Genomic DNA, 12153 nt, shown 5'->3' on the forward strand with positions numbered 1-12153 from the left:
AATTTAGTAGACTCTATTCGCTGCCCAAAATCCAGTCTCCTGTACATTGGGTGGACTAAACGCAGATTGAGAGATTACTTCGCTGAACGCCTCCCTTCAGTCCATAAGAGTAACCCTGAGCTTCAGCTCATTTGCCAGTTTAATGCGACACCCCACTTCCACTCTGGCCTCTCAGCTCTCCGCCTCCCACTCTTTTCCCCTTTTAAACTCAAACAGATATTTTAATGGCTGCTGGCCTCAACACTGACTCGAAACCTTCACATCATAACCTCTGCTCCCGTTTTCTCGGACACAATGCGCTAGTAATGGAGGGTGGCTTCACCAGAGCCGCTGGGAGTGGAGGGGAGGGGGTATAGGTTGGAGCTTCGCGTGGTGACCCAGTTAAAAGGTTCGGGCATACCGCGGGATCGGATGCACCAACCCCCTCCCCCCATTTTTGTGCATCGGACCTATTTGGTCCAGCTCCAGTATCCTCCCACCCCCATGCGACTGTCAAGCAGGCTGACTTCCGGGTTGGGGAACCAGTCAAGGACATTGGACAAAGCACCTGGGGTCCAATCAACATGTTCTGCCACATTTACCATTCTTCCCCTGGCCCTCTCCCTCTGTTATTCTGCTGTATCCATTTACACCTCCTCTGGACCCATCGTCCGTTTCTTTAATTGTTCCATTCGCCTTGCACCATCATCCCTTTTCTCATTGAATCACTCCTGCCATCCAGCCGAACACAGACATTCCTCTTTGTTCCTTCCTTATGCTACCACACTTTTCTCCGAATCTATCATTACTTTAATACTGTTAATAGCTGATATTTTCCAGTTTGGATGAAAGGTCATCGACACGAAATGTTAACTCAGTTTCACTCTCCACAGATGTTGCCTGACCTGCTGAGTGTTTTCACCAATGTCTTTTATTAAATCAGATTTACAGCAGTCTCAGTATTTTCCTTTTGCTCAAATACTTAGTCCTGGATATTAACAGGGTTGGGTTACATAGGCGATGGCACGGGGTGTGGGGGCTGGATGCGGAATATCAGACAGGATGCCCGGAAGTCCGGGTGTTCTGGCTGTTGTGGTTTCTTAACTCCACAGCATCCGTCCAATGTCCTTGACTGGTTCCCCACCCCGGAAGTCAGCCTGTTTGACAGTTGGACAGGGTTGCGAGAACTCCGGAGCTGGACCAAGTAGGTCCGATGCACAAAAATGGGGGGATGGGGTTGGCGCGTCCGATCATGCAGTATGCTGATCATGGGCCCTGGGTATTAGCTGATCCTAGAAGCGAGTCCAATCCCCAGTTTTTGGGTGGTCAGACCCCGGGTTTTTATCCATGGGGTGTGGGGGGGGGGTGTGGTGGCGTTGGGTAGAAATTGGGAGGGGCGTCCAGGTGAAAGCATTTCATTGGCCCAGGAAGCCTGTGCAGCCTTACTTAAAACTGTAACATAGGTTAAATCAGAGGCCGCCCGCCTCATTAAAATATTTAAATTGGTAACCCGCCTCCTGAGAGCGTTTTGCTGCCAGCCCCCTGTCCCGACTCCATTAAACACAGAACGTGCGGGTTGGAGGCGGTTCAGGGTCAGGATGAAAGTTTAAATTTGAAACTCTGACCCGACCCCAACCCGCCCGTTTTTCGAGTGTTAAAATCCATCCCTTACTGTCTGGGCTCAGACACGGAGAATGTTTGGTCAGTAATTTCCAGTCTCTTTTCCCTTCTCTTTTTACAGTGAATTTAGTGGCGATTGTGATCCTGTCCTGGGCAAAGTGCGGGCTCTCCACCTGCACCACTCGCTACCTGTTGGCCATGGCAGTGGCGGATCTACTGGTCATTGTCACTGAGGTCATATTGAACCGGATCAAAGGGCATTATTTCCCATGGTGTTTCCTGTCCATCACCCCTGTGTGTACTGTTATCGCTGTCCTGCTCCGTGCAGCCACAGACTGTTCTGTCTGGTTCACTGTCACATTCACCTTTGATCGATTTGTGACCATTTGTTGCCAAAAGCTGAAAACTAAATATTGCACTGAGAAAACTGCAGCTGCGGTTCTGGGAACAACCTGCATTCTGCTCTGTTTAAAAAACGTTCCCTTCTACTTTACAATTCAACCCTGGGTGATAATTGACAATGTGCCTTGGCTCTGTTCCGAAATCACAAGCTATTTCACTGAGCCTGGCTGGGTCGGATTTGAGTGGTTTAATATGGTTTTAACCCCATTGCTCCCATTCGCTTTAATTCTGTTGCTCAACGCTCTGACAGTCAGACACATTCTGGTGGCCAGTCGAATCCGTAAGGGACTGAGGGGTGAGAGCAAGGGAGAGATTGGCAGTGACCCAGAGATGGAGAGCAGAAGGAAGGCTGTGATTTTACTCTTCACCATATCCGGCAGCTTCATACTTCTGTGGTTGGTAACTGTTACAGATGTCTTATATTATACCATTACAGGAACAAATCCAAATGATTACAAAGTTTATTTAATTATCTTTGATCAAGTCGGATTTATGCTGCGTAATTTAAGTTGCTGCACAAACACATTTATTTATGGGATGACCCAGTCCAAGTTTAGGGAGCAGGTGAAGAGTGCAGTGAAATATCCAGTTACCTCAATTATTCAATTCATTAATAATCAGAAAAACTGAGCCCAGCCCAAAGGCGGGTCACAGTGTTTCCAGTCCAGGAATATAATATTCAGCCCCAGACTGCCATCCACTAAATTACACCAGGAATCACTGCTGATCTGAAAATACACCCAGCGGCGGGGCGAGCACTGTGCTTGGGACTCGGCACGATTTCTGATTGACAATTCCCACATTGCCTTTCGGGACAGGACCACCAGTGTGCTGCATTCTATCTGAGCTCTTCTGTAAAGAGTCCCTCCAGCTAATAGTGCAGCAATTCATTCGCAGCTTCCAGAGTTAAAGCCTCTTCAATAGGTAGATGGACAGATCTGAGCTGCTGTTCAGAGGATTATATTACATGGAATATACAACACATAAAAAGGCCATTCGGCCCAAATAGGCTGTGCTGCTGTTCATGCTCCACACGGGTCTCCTCCCATTGCATCTAACTCATCTCAGCATTTCTTTCTTTTCCATTTTCTCTCATTTTCTCATCAAGTTTCCTTTTGAGAGAATCTAAGCTATTTGCCTCAACCACTTCCTATGGCTGTGAGGTCCACATTCTAACCACTCTCTGAGTAAAAGAATGCTCCTTATTTCCCTATTGGGTTTATTAGGAACTATCTGGAAATTATTGCCAGAAGTGTTGCATTCTCCGACAAGTGGAAACATTCTCTCGACATCCACCATGACCAAACCATTCATAATTTTAAAGATCTCTATCAGGCCTCATGTAAGTCCTCTATTTTCTATAGCACCACGACCCAACATTTTCAGTCTTTTCCATTAGCTTTATTCTTTCAGCTCTGGTGCCATCCAACAAAATATTAGTAAGTCCAAAGCTATTGACCGCCTGCCACCAACACCGTTGACTAGCGAACGACTCCAGCCCTCTCCTTAGCGCCTGTCTAATGTTGAATCAGTCTGCTTGGAAACTTTGTGCCATAATTGATCACAGGATGATCTTCAGACCACATATCCACTCCATCACCAGTACGGCTTATTTCCGCCGCAGTAACTTCACCAAACTTCGCCCCTGCCTCAGCTCATTTGCTGCTCAGTTCAATTTTTTATTTGCCATATGTAACCAGTCCAAGTACAATTACAATGGAATGCTTACTCCCCGTAGGGACGCATCAGCTATACATACAGTGCCGTGTTCAGAGAGTCAATACAATGGCGTCCCGTGGCAGTGGGAGCACGATGTCCCTCAGCCACTCCATCCTCCTCATCACCGCGGCCTCCTCCTCTCTGTTGCCGGCTCCACATGTGGTGGCCTGCTTCTCCCACTCACAATCTGATCTCTGGCCGCCATGCCCGGCTCCCCTCCTCCCAGTCGGACTGTGAGTTTCCCACCATGGCGCTGCCAGCTGATGTGCTGCAGCGGGTCATCATGGCTGCTGCTGCTGCTCATTGCGCTGCGCTGCCTCCGCCCAACTCGCCGAACACATCGTCAGGATGTGAATGCTCCAGTCACCGCGGCCTCCTCCTCACCATCACCGGCTCCATGCTCCACGGTCCGATGGCCCGGGGCCTGCTTCTCTCTCACAGTTCGGCCTCTGGCCGCCATGCTCGGCTCCCCTCCCAGTCAGAAATCCTTCCCGCCGAGGAGCTGCCGGCCGACGCGCTCCAGCGGGTCAACGTGGCTGCTGCTCACCACGCTGCACTGCCTCTGCCAGATTCGCCGAGCACCTCGCTCCGGTTGTGGGAGCGAGTGGCATGAGATGGCCACCCGAAGCAGGGAGAGCGCTCTCAGCACCGGACCATCACGGCCACCATCTTGACTCCATCATCAATGCCTTCGGTAGTGCTAGACTTGATAACACCAAATCCATCCTGCCTGGCTTCCCATCTCACACCCTCCATAACTAGAACTCATCCAAAACTGCTGCCCATAACCTAAAGCACATCAAATCCCGGTAAACCACAACGCCTGTGCTCACAGATCAAGGTTGACTCCCATTCCAGCAATGCCTTAATTTTAAAATTATGATCTTTGCTTTAAAATCCCTATATGGCCTCGCCCTCCCTATCTCTGCAAGCTCCTCCAGCCCCACTAACAATCCCGAGATCTCTGTGATCCTCTAATTCCGGCCTCTTGCACATCCCCGATTTTAACTGCTCCACCATCAGCAGCTGTGATTTCAGCTGCCTGGGGCCTAAGCTCAGGAAGCCCCTCCCTCAAACTCTCTGATTCTTTAGATGTCCCACCTCCTTTAAGATGCTCTTTAAAACTTATCTGTGACTAAGCGTTTGCTCATCATTCCTAATATCTCCATATGTGGCTCGGTGACAAGTTTTGTTCGATCCCGCTCATGCGAAGCATTTTCGGCCATTTTACCATGTTAAAGGCACCATATAAATGCAAGTTGTTGCTGTTGTAAGTAGTTTTTGCTCTTTCTCCTGTCCTTCTATGTCGTTTTTATAGTGTGGAGACCATAACGATGCATAGTTCTCGAAGTGTGACGTGACCAGGGTCCTGTACAAGTTTAATACAATTTACAAAGTATTTACAGCACAGAGAGAGGCCATTCGACCCAAAATGTTCATGTTGGTGTCCATTCTCCACACGAAACTCCATCCACCCTCATTCATCTTACCCAGTGAGGAAATCTACATATTGTAAGGGGTTAATTTCAAGTGCTTGCTGGGTAAAAGTTTTCAGAGTTGACACCGGTCAAGAGTCGATGTGTAACTAGAGCTATTGCACGTACTTGGATTACAGCCAAGAACAGATGTCTGCCCACCTAATGAGAATGTAGAAGTGAAACAATGGGTTCCGTTTGAAGTAACCAGTGACCTGACAACTTGTGACCGTAAGCAAACCTAGCCTCCCGATAAATGATTAAGATTAAAGAGGACCTATGTTTACACGATTCATGTCCTGTTATAGATTAATGGTTGACTTATGTGTCCAGGATCCTTCTGTCAATATGTCATAAGACCTGATGATTAATCTAAAATGTATCCTGATTGAGGAACAAAGGAATGTCAATTAAACTTGTTTGTTACACTGTATAAATATGGAACGCTTACGCTGTATCATTGGAATAGTAGCCTCACCCCTTGAGTGGAGGTACTGAGTCCCCTTGCAAGTAAAATAAAAGGCCTGTCAGTCTGACGAATCCAAGAGTATATTGAGTCATTACCCAGAGCTAAGAAGTAAGGCACTTCAACAATTTGGAAGTTCCACCGAGATGGCTTGCTGTACCAATTGGTGAGTTAGCAGACGCCGAGTATGTTGCTCTGTTAGGAAAATCCCATCGGCCGAAGGTGGTGTTTTGCCACATTTTTGGGACTTTCCCTGCCAGAACAATAGCTGCGCATAGTCTGTTTATTCCATTGGACAGTACTGCCATCGGGCAAAGGACTCACAAGGTTCAGAGGTTAAACTGCCGTTGTGACTGCTTCCCTTTCAGAAACGGAACAGATGATCAGCCATGAGGCGCTGATGCCCCGTGAACAGGATCGTGCAGAAAAGGACGGTAGGAAGTGCTGAAATAAAGGTACCAGAGAGAGAAGGTTAAGTCACGAATTTGATTAACTAAGGAGCTAGCAATTTACTGGAAATTGAACTAGCAAGGTTCCAGCTTGCTGAGAGAGAAGGTTAAGTCACGAATTTGATTTAACTAAGGAGCTAGCGATTTATTGGAAATTGAACTAGCAAGGTTCCAGATTGAAGTTAGTTGGGACAAATTGAAGGCCCTTTTTGCTAAAGATTTGGCTAAAGGGAGTAGGGTAGAAGGAGAGAGAGTGGGTGAAGTTAGTTGGGACAAATTGAAGGCCCTTTTTGCTAAAGGTTTGGCTAAAGGGCGTAGGGTAGAGGGAAGAAGAGTGGGCGATTGTCTGAAACACAGTGTCAATGTTTAATGTTTATGAGAGTGAGTATTTACCTACTTGTTATTATCAATCAACTTCGTCCAGTAAGGCTGCATAGGTTGGGGATTTAGTTACACTTTGGTTGTTGTTTAACAAGTGTATTGTTTATTGTTTATTGTCATATGTATTAATGTTTAATCATGTCTGATCTGTAGAGGCATCCCACGCAGATCATAGAGTGTTACGGAATTGTTGTATGTTTTAACTAAAATATTTAAGCTGGAAAAAAAAACTGCAGAAGGGGTTGGAAAAGACCCAAGCCGGGGAAGTGAGTCCCGCGGTGGAATGTATGGTTGAGAAAATAGTGATGTCTTTTACATGATCCACTAAGCTATTGTGGATTCAGTATTTTTCCCAGTTAGAAATACCTTCCACGAGGGTTGAGAACCCTCGAGTTTTAAAGCATAAGGATATGTCTTAATATGTTGTAAATATTAAAAAAAAACCTTGTTGCTGTCAGTTGACTAAATTCAGTCGGGAAGTGCTGAGTTTCAGGCGCCTAGCCTCAGGCCGGTTATTAAGAGGGCAAATGCCCCACGTGAAGGCCGGGACCATAAAGTAGGGGCCGAAGCTCTAAAGGCGCTCGGAGTGACAAATGGTCAAGGACTTTGTGACACTGATTTGAAGTAAAGACCAAGAAGATTGGATGTGACTGTAATTTTGATACATATGTATAGTTTATTAATCTGATATGTAGGGGCGTACAACGCAGATCACAGATTGTCACAGGAGTTTAGATTGTTTTAAGTGAACCATTTAAGCTGCTAAAATGGGTGCTAGCACCAGTAAGCCGCCCGAGAAAGTCACGCCAGCAGTCTTTATGTTATAGAACTGTGGTCAATCATCCATTGATCACCTACCAAATTGGTCCAAATGGACTGCAAATAAGACTAGACCCTTTCCCTCAGATGGTTCATTTAACATAGAAAGAATTACTTGCCTCGAGGAATGTTTAACGGACAAGAGAGAAATAGAGAACAGCCAGATAAAAAGACTGCCTCTATGTTTGTTGAGTCAGAAGAAAAAAAAATTACCCCGAAGAAATACCTTTCTCCTCTATTATGGTAGGATAACAAGGTAACTATAGAAGGATGAATAGAGGAGAATATAGAGGAAGACGTGGTAGAATAAGAGGGTATGGACGATCTGGTAATTGTTACAATTGCGGACAACCCGGACATTGGGCAAACCAATGCCTTGCGACAAATCGTCAGAACCAAACCTCCAATAATGGACCTCCGTTAGAGAATAATGGTCCTAATTTCACTGTCCATAACCCTTTTTCGGACTAGTCAGGAGGTTACCCTGCAAACGGACAGGGATTTAAGAGAAATAGAGATCAGAATTACTGACTGACACCAGCAGCCCCAAGCGCCACAGACCACCAAATGCCCGTTGTTTCTTTAAATTCACACAGCGAACCTGAAATTAAAATGCAAATAGCTGGGAGACCTATGTCATTTTAGTAGATACAGGAGCAACCTTTTCGGTGTTAGGGGAAGGATATTCTGAAGGAATGCCTATTATTGGGAAAAAACCCCGATAGCTGGATTGGCTGGAATACTACAACACTTGAATCAATCGACTCCCCTCACAGTAAAAGTAGAAGAATTTGAGGAAGAACACTCCTTTCTGTTATCAGGAGATGTCTCTATGAATTTATGTGGAAGAGACTTGCTGTGCAAAATGAATGCTACAATCATTTGCTCCCCATCAGGAGTAACGGTAGAAATCCCAGTAGATAACGTGGCTATGCCAAGAGGCTGAAACGCTTTTGAAACAAGTAAATGATATTTTGTGGGCAAAACACCCAAATGAGGTAGGAAAGATGTATACTGCAGAGCCCTATAAAGTTACAATTAATCCAGCTGCACCATTACCCAAAAGGTCACAGTATCCATTGTCAGAGAAAGCAAAAAAAAGGAATTGAGCCAGTGATGGAATCATTGTTAAAACAGGGAATTAACGCCGGATAGAATAAAGGTCGTTTGCAACACGCCGTTGCCAAAGACTAAAAGAGAAATGAAGCATTTTTTAGGAATGACTGGCTATTGTAGACAATGGATATTGAACTATTCAGAAATAACCAGACCACTATTGGACATGAGCATGCCATCACTTCCGGAAGAATTAAATTGGATACCTGAGTCACAGGACGCCTTTCGTCAACTGAAACAAGCCATGGTTTCAGCCCTCGCGTTGTGACTGCCAGACTATGCTAAATCCTTTAATCTATTTGTCCACCAAAAATCTGGCTTTGCCCAATCAGTCCTGATACAGTTACATGGGGATAAGCAACGACCGGTAGCTTTCTTTAGTATTCGGTTGGATCCAGTGGCAAGAGGATTACACAACACCTTACCTCTGCCAGAGCCACTAAATACGAAGTTGAATTGTCGTCAAATCCGAGACTGATAATCAAAAGATGCACCATTCTAAACCCAGCTACATTATTGCCGACAGAGGAAGATGGAGACCCACATTCATGTGAAGAAGTTATGCAATTAGTTTCGAAACCTCGTGTCGATCTATCCGATGTTCCCCTATCCAACCCAGACTTGATTTTCTATGTTGATGGTTCATCCCTCAGGGATTCTGAGGGACGCCCGAAATCAGTATATGCAGTAGTTACCCAGCATGAGACGGTAGAAGCTTTTCAGCTCCCTAATTCTCTTTCTGCTCAACAGGCAGAATTGTTTGCTTTAACCAGAGCATGTATATTGGCCACAGACCAGTCTGTAAATATCTATACTGACTCTCGATAGGCTTTTGGAGTAGCTCATGATTATGGACAGATTTGGAAGATTCGCGGTTATTTAACGACATCAGGAACCCAAATTTAAAAATGCACGAGGTTCAAAACCTTTTATTAGCCATCCAGAGACCTAAGCAGATTGCCATTATTAAGTGCGAAGCACACACGGGGCATTTGGACGAGGTTGTGCTTGGAAACGCTGCTGCAGATAGCGCTGCTAAGTCAATAGCTATATCAAGTACTGAACGACAAGTTTCAGCCTTCCCTGTTAGGGAAAAGCCAGAGATACTGCAGCCCCCGTCCTTAGATGATGTGCTGACCCATCAAGATAGGGCCAGTTCTGATGAAGTAAACGAATGGGTTGTTAATCATTGTTTTAAAAACACTGACGGCTTATAGGTTCATCATGACGGCTGCATGGTGGCACCCAAATCATTATTATCACCAATTGCCCGATGTGTTCATAAATTCACCCATGCGGGCAAAGGGGGGATGGCGGACTATATCCTCAAGACCTGGTATGCACCAGGAATCTCAAAGTTGGCAAAACAAATATGCGAAAATTGTACTATTTGCCAGACCATGAATGCAGGGAAAATAAAGAAGGTACAGCCCGCATCCCACCCAAACCCCATGGGCCCTTTTGTACACTTGCAAATTGATTTTATTGAACTACCTGTGTGCATGAGCTTTAAATATGTATTAGTTATTGTTGATATGTTTTCAAGATGGATTGAAGCGTTTCCTTGTAGAAAGAGTGACGCCACCACTGTTGCTAAATGTTTATTGAAGGACATTGTGCCTCGCTTTGGGATACCAGCAAAACTGTCAGGTGACAATGGGTCCCATTTTACGGGAACAGTGATTAAGGAACTATGCAAAGCCTTACAGATTAACCAGCACCTCCATTGCAGTTATCATCCACAGTCGGCTGGACTAGTGGAAAGATATAACGGGATGCTGAAAAACAAGCTTGCAAAACTGTGTAAAGAAACTGGACTTAAATGGGTTGATTTGTTACCCATAGCTTTAATGACAATGCGGTCTGCTACCAACAGAACTACAGGATTGTCGCCTCACGAGATCGTCATGGGAAGACCACAAAGATTGCCCTTTTGGCACCTTTAACAGCTAAACAAATGGACATTCATAAAATGGAGGAAGATATGTTGAGTTATTGCATTGCACTAACCAAATGCATTTCTAGTTTCCATCAACAGGTGAAGGAAGCCCAGGTCGATCCCGCTGAAGGAAAGTGCCATACTTTCGAGCCAGGAGATAAGGTCTACATAAAAATCTTCAAGCGAAAGAATGGCCTTCAACCCAGATTTGAGGGACCCTTCCAGGTACTCCTGACCACAAACACCGCTGTAAAAGTAAAGGAGCGACCAACATGGATACACGCGTCCCATTGTAAGAAGGCATCAGTTGAAGACAATACACTGCCAAGATGAACTGGATTTGGACTCTAATAAGACTGTTCCCTTTGTTAACGATAATTGAAACTGCCATATTGATTTACCCAGATCTCCTGAAGGGCAAACCATGCATAGAAGAATGTGTACTTTTAAACAGTGATATCTTTTACATTATATGCTATAACGAGACTATAAAGGTTCAGCTTCAGGATCACACTATGCAGGTACCCCCGTATCAACCCCTGAGTCTTAGGATTAGGCAGAATAAGATAGTAGAAGAAGATAGTGGACAGAAGCTTGATAAGCTATGGGTTACATGCCCCGATACTGTGTCAACAAGTGAAAGAATTGCGAATGAAGGAGTTATCTGTAGTGGTAATCCAAAGGGAGGACTGGCCCTGACGGCCAGGCCAATGTTTTGTAACAATCCAGTTACACAGCCCTTTATTTCAACATTAGCCACTCGGAAAAGAAAACTTAATAGGACAGATAAGAAACAGGGAAGAAGAGGAAGAAGGTTGTTAAACAAGCATGGCTATACATGAGTTATTTGTATGCCAAAAGACAGAACCATACTAAAAGCTGGATATGCAGTCACATCCCTATACATGCAGAGGGTGGAATACCCCTACGGCCCATTCCCTTTGGAATGGAGGAGATGGTAGGGTGGTTATTACAATCTAATACTACCTGGAACAATGAGGATGCCCCTGGTACAGTGTCCCAAAATAGTTTGAATCCAGAACAACTGGAAGATGAGTGGAAGGGAGCAGGATATAACCTAACGAAATTCGAAGGATGGTTTCATCCCCAATATGATAATCAAAGGAATCCAGAAAGTTTATTAGTCACCTCAATGGGGACGTTAAACAATACAAAAGGAGAGGTCTGCCTGGTCAAGGTAAGGAGGCACATGTGCAATCATAGGAACTGAATGTTGCACCTATATTCCAGATAGCTCAGAAAATATCACCAATTTGGTAAACCACTTAAAGGAGGCCATAAAGAAACTACACCAACCTGAACAATGGTCCATTGGGGATTGGATTTCAGGATGGGGAGGAGCATTAGGAAAGCAAATTTTGGAAGTCTTAATTGCAACTGTGATGATAATAATTTTAATTAGATTATTGATTGGTTGTTTAAAATTATCGTGTACAAAAGTCCTTTCCTTATCAACTACTCCAGTACACATGATGTCTGAATATGAGGATATTAAGGGTGAAACCTTTGATGTAGAATTTCTTAAACTTAGCGAAATAGATTGTCCTTAGAAAGGACAAAAGGGGGGAATGAGGAAATCTACATATTATAAGTTGTTAATTTCAAGTGCTTGCTGGGTAAATGTTTTCAGACTTGACACCGGTCAAGAGTCGATGGATTAACGGTTGACTTATGTGTCCAGGATCCTTCTGTCAATATGTCATAAGACCTGATGATTAATCTAAATTGTATCCTGATTGAGGAACAAAGGAATGTCCATTAAACTTG

General features: G+C 44.7%; 1 protein-coding gene across 1 annotated transcript; it reads left to right on the top strand.

Moving 5' to 3' along the window:
* Positions 1 to 1797: 1797 nt before the first annotated feature.
* On the top strand, positions 1798 to 2631 carry LOC147091202 (putative G protein-coupled receptor 139). Its single transcript, XM_085976522.1, has one exon. The coding sequence runs from the start codon at positions 1798 to 1800 to the stop codon at positions 2629 to 2631; it is 834 nt and encodes a 277-aa protein (XP_085832648.1).
* Positions 2632 to 12153: the final 9522 nt, after the last annotated feature.

Source organism: Somniosus microcephalus, unplaced genomic scaffold (genome assembly GCF_052327205.1).
Source record: "Somniosus microcephalus isolate GS21.2 unplaced genomic scaffold, FLI_Smic_1.0 unresolved_chr3, whole genome shotgun sequence".
Lineage (NCBI taxonomy): Eukaryota > Metazoa > Chordata > Chondrichthyes > Squaliformes > Somniosidae > Somniosus > Somniosus microcephalus.

Excerpts from the sequence above, each read along its gene's own strand:
- LOC147091202 (XM_085976522.1), top strand. The coding sequence starts at position 1,798 with ATGGCAGTGGCGGATCTACTGGTCATTGTCACTGAGGTCATATTGAAC.